Genomic DNA, 4,853 nt, shown 5'->3' with positions numbered 1-4,853 from the left:
ATTATTTACAGGTAGGTGAATGATCTCTGAAATCTATTGCAGTGACACCTTTGAGTCTGCAGACAGTTTCTGATGGCAAACCATCTGGGCTCCTTTAACTTGTTATTGTTTATCCTTTGGACTCCTCTCCCCTGGCTGTAAGGTGTAACGGCAGCAGACAGGGCCAGGAGCATCAATATTTTACGGCATTAATTAAAGGGAGCCCAGAAGCTGTACAGGGGGAGGGGAGGGGAAGGGGAGGGGAGGGGAGGGGAGGGGAGGGGAGGGGAGGGGAGGGGAGGGGAGGGGAGGGGAGGGGAGGGGAGGGGAGGGGAGGGGAGGGGAGGGGAGGGGAGGGGAGGGGAGGGGAGGGGAGGGGAGAGGAGGGGAGGGGAGGGGAAGGGCAATGTCCTGGCACTGGCTGCCAGAGGGACCCTCTGAGCTGTGGCAGCAGCCCCGAGCCCAGCGCTGCGGTGGCACGGGTGACCTCGGCTGTGGCCCTGCCCTGTCTGTGCAGCGACAGAAGGAGCGTGCGGGGTCCCCGGCAGCTTCTCCGCACTTGGGAGAACGAAGCCACCGCGGAGAGACGGAGAAAGCCGCCGATCTTGAGCGAACACCCTCGGAGCCGCGGCCAGGGAGTCGGACTCTGACGAGGGAGCGCTCATGGGGCTGCGCAGCCACCTTTCGCATCTTCTTGTTTACTGGCGTTAACAGACAGCACTAAATAAAGGGAGGGTTAAAACCAAAACAAAACAAAGGCCTGAAATTTATCCCTCTATTAATTACTTCCAGCAAGCAGGGCAGCCTTCAAAGCGGTGCCACTTCAGATAAAACTTTCATGCAGCTATTTAGGGCCTCTGAAATATAAATGATTTCCTTTAAATGTTTTATCATAAATCAGCGCAGGCAGCTTCGCCACAACGCGCCGGTTCCCCGCGGTGGGAGGGAGCTGCTGTCCTGGCCCGGCCCGGCGGCGGACCCCGGGTGGGACGGGACGGGACGGGAGCGAGGAGGGATCGGAGCGAGCACGGGCGCGGAGCTGGGCGGGACAGGAGGGCCGCTCTCCCCGCTCCGCTCTCCCCCCTCCGCTCTCCCCTCCCCGCTCTCCGCTCTCCCCTCTCCGCTCTCCCCTCCCCGCTCTCCCCTCTCCGCTCTCCCCTCCCCGCTCTCCCCTCCCCGCGCTCCCTTCACCGCTCTCCCCTCTCCGCTCTCCCCTCCTCTCTCTCCTCCCCTCTCTCCGCAGCCGGCGCTGTCCGCGGTGCTGCTCCTCCTCTCCTCTCCCGTCCCGTCCCGTCCCTCCGCGCCGCTCCCCGCACGGCCGGGCCGACCCGCGGTGAGAGTCCCTTCCAGCCCAACCCGGTCCTTGATTCTGCGATCTTGGCTCGGTGCGTGTTTCCCAAGGGAATTGTTCCACCACAGCAGTGTCGCTTCTTTCCTCTGCCCACCATCAGAGTCCGAACGTTTGTCACAAACCAAACTGCGGCTCCCTCGGCTCTTGGTCCGAGGCTTAGAAATCTTGGAAACTTTCAATCTCGGAGCAGGTTTTGTTTTTGCTTAAGGACTTCGAATTTTGCAAAACTTTTACATCTCCGGTGCCTCAAACTACAGTAATATCTGAAGCTGTGTGAAGATTGGGAGAGCAAAAGCGAAAGGGCAGCTCAGTAGCAGAACAACGCCAACTTCAGAACAGCTTTCCCGGGGCTGGGTGTGCGAACGCGGCCCCTCTGCTCCCAACCTCGCCCCGCGGGTTTTGCCCACGGAGAATCTCCCGCTCCTCCCCTCTTTCCCCGGGACCTCCCGGCCGAGGGCAGAGCGGGATTCGAGCGGGAGTCGCTCCCGGCCCCAGGCGGTACCGGACACCGGCGACGGCCCCGGGGCACCGAGGGTCCCGCGGCCGTGCCCCGCCCGTCCCGCCCGCGTCACGCGTGCGCGGCCCGTGCGGGCGGGCAGCGTGTAAGATGAGTGAGGGAGCGCCGGCGGGGCGGGCGCCGGGGGAGCTCTGCCATCCAACGCCGCTCGCTCGGGCAGTGCCGAGGGCGGACGCAGCCCCGCGCCCGGGCCCGGGGCCTCCCGCCCGCGGGCCGCTGGCAGGCGATGGCCATGGACGCCAAGCAGCCCTTCGCCGTGCCCGCCGCCCTCCAGGAGCCCAAGTTCCCCGGCCTGCACGCCGGCGCCGAGGCGATGCGAAGAGTTTGCCTCCCGGCCCCGCAGGTAACGTGGATGCGGCGCAGTTACCGCTCTGTGGCGCGTTTTGTGGCAGGCACCGGGTTAATGTTTTTTTCATGTCGGCAGCACCGCCGCACGTCGCGGCTCCGCGGCCCCCCTGTGCCCGCCCCTGCTCCGCGCGATGCGGAGCGCGGCCGCCGTCTTCCTATTAATTTTTATGACCTGAGCTCCGGGGAGGACCCGCGGTGCCGGGGCCGGTTTTTCAGGCGGAGATGACAGAATTCCCCACTGACCTCGCCGCGCGTGTTCTCTCTCGCAGCTGCAGGGCAATATATTTGGGAGCTTCGATGAGAGTCTCCTGGCCCGCGCCGAGGCGCTGGCGGCCGCGGACATCGCCCCCCACGCCAAGGGCCATCACCTCCACCCCCACTTCAAGCCGGACGCCGCCTTCCACGCCATGAGCGGCGTCCCCTGCGCCGCGGCCGCCCTCCCGCACCCCGCGGCCCTCGCCGCGCACCCGCACCCGCTCCCGCACCCGGCGCTGGACGGCGGCGATCTGCTGGAGCACCTCTCGCCGTCGCTGGCCGCGGCGGGGCTGGCCGAGCCCCCCGCGCTGCCCGCCCCGCTGCCGCCGCCGCCGCTGCCCGCCGCCGCCGCGGGGCCCCTGCCCGTGCCCGTGCCCGTGCCCGTGGGCGTCCCGGGGGCTCCCGCGCCCGCCGCGGACCCGCGGGAGCTGGAGGCGTTCGCCGAGCGCTTCAAGCAGCGGCGGGTGCGGCTGGGGGTGACCCAGGCCGACGTGGGGGCGGCGCTGGCGGCGCTGAAGCTGCCGGGCGTGGGCTCGCTCAGCCAGAGCACGATCTGCCGCTTCGAGTCGCTGACGCTGTCGCACAACAACATGACGGCGCTGCGGCCGGTGCTTCAGGCCTGGCTGGAGGGCGCCGAGGCCGCCCGGCGCGCCCGCCCCCCCGGCCCCGACCCTCCGGCCGGCGCCGAGCGCAAGCGCCGGCGGACCTCGATCGCCGCGCCCGAGCGGCGCTCGCTGGAGGCGTATTTCGCTCTGCAGCCTCGGCCCTCGGCCGAGAAGATCGCGGCCATCGCCGAGAAGCTGGACCTCAAGAAGAACGTGGTGCGCGTCTGGTTCTGCAACCAGCGCCAGAAGCAGAAGCGCATGAAGTACTCGGCGGTGCACTGACGGCGCGGCCCTGGAGACCACGGGACGGGACGGACGGGACGGAACGGGACGGGATGGGACAGAAGGGACGGGACGGGACGCGACGGGACGGAACGGGACGGGATGGGACAGAAGGGACGGACGGCCCTGCGCGCCCCCCGCCCCGCCCCGCCATCCCGGGACAGGAGCCCGGCGAGGCTCGGAGCCGGGGAGCGGGGCCGGGGAGAGAAGGGCGGCCGGGAATGCCGCGGGTCCCCGAACTCCGCTGGCCGCGGGCGAGGCCTCCGGGGCGCGCCCCGGGCAGAGCCGCTCCCACCGCGCCCCTCCGCGCCCCACCGTCCCGTCCCGCCGCGGCGAGCGAGCCCCGCGTTCCCTAATAAAGTTTTATTTTTCAACCCGCCGGGACGTGTCGTTCCTCTCCGCCCCGCGCCGTAGCGCCGACAGGAACACCCGAAATAACCTGCGGGAGCAGCTGCACCCTCCATAAACGCCCCTCGGCCGGGCGACGGCCCGGGACACGGGACCGGGTTCGCCCCGCCGGGCTCCGGGGAAGCGGAAACATCCCCCCAGCAAAAGCCATGCCGGGGCCGTTTCTGAATCTGTTCAGGAAGGGGAAAGGGCTTTTATTTGTGATTCCCAGAAACACCCTAACGATTAAAGATTAATGTTAGAAGCGTGAGCCTCCTCTGGATATTCAACTTTAGCATTTCAATGAGTGGCAAACATCGAACTTGAGAAGCGGGTCTCACCCTCCTCTCCCGTCAGGAAACGATCTCACGAATCCACCTTTTCCTCTCGAGTAACGCTCACCCGCACCGCTTTTTCCCGATCATCCTCAACGTTTTTTCCCCAATCAAATGTATTTTAACAAAAAATGCCCGCATGTCATTACATTATATTGTAGGCTCTGAAAATCTAGAATAAGGGCCACGCAATATTAATCGCCTTCCTCGCTATTAAAAAAGGCAATTCCCACGGCATCTTCTCCAGCAGCTGCGGACTCCGGGCCCGTGTTTTTCCAGGTAAGATGTGCTTTCGTCTCTTTCCTCGTCTCCGTATGTGTCTGGGAGCCGTGTGCATCCCGCGGGCGCGGGGCCGGGAGCATTTCCTGGCACGGGAATGGAGATCCAGCCCAGATCGCCGGCGGTGCCGCTGCCAAGGGGCACCGCAGCCTCGCGTCTTTTGTGTTCCAGCAGAAATAACCGCTAGCGCTGCCCTCGGCCGCGATCAGCGTCCTCCCCGGCTCAGATGAAAGCCAGTCCGAGCCTCGCCGGAGTGCAGAACACCCTCACGGCCCCGCGGCCGCCGCCTCTGTCCCTGCACACTTGGAGAGAGGAGGGAGATCGGATCGGGCAAAGGGATCACCGCTGTTTCACGTGCGGCTGTTCCGGTGTTACCTGGCTTTGTGGGTTGGTGACGGTCCTGACTTTGTCCCTTTTGCACAGCTCTGGAGAGTGCCTTAAAGATGTAAAACAAATACTAAATGAACTTTCCCGAGCCCGCAGCCGCTGTCCCACAAAGCAGCTCCTGTGAGCTC

The 4,853-nt window shown here is 65.8% G+C and overlaps 1 protein-coding gene across 1 annotated transcript; it reads left to right on the top strand.

The window, feature by feature from the left end:
* The first annotated feature begins 2,073 nt into the window (after positions 1 to 2,073).
* Positions 2,074 to 3,337, top strand: POU4F3 (POU class 4 homeobox 3). The gene is made up of 2 exons (XM_040078408.1): positions 2,074 to 2,190; positions 2,465 to 3,337. The coding sequence occupies exons 1-2, from the start codon at positions 2,074 to 2,076 to the stop codon at positions 3,335 to 3,337; spliced, it is 990 nt and encodes a 329-aa protein (XP_039934342.1).
* Positions 3,338 to 4,853: the final 1,516 nt, after the last annotated feature.

The sequence above is a fragment of the Hirundo rustica genome, chromosome 14, assembly GCF_015227805.2.
Source record: "Hirundo rustica isolate bHirRus1 chromosome 14, bHirRus1.pri.v3, whole genome shotgun sequence".
NCBI classification, from domain to species: domain Eukaryota; kingdom Metazoa; phylum Chordata; class Aves; order Passeriformes; family Hirundinidae; genus Hirundo; species Hirundo rustica.
The sequence above is the reverse complement of the archived record's forward strand: the minus strand, read 5'-3'. Positions and strand labels throughout refer to the sequence as shown.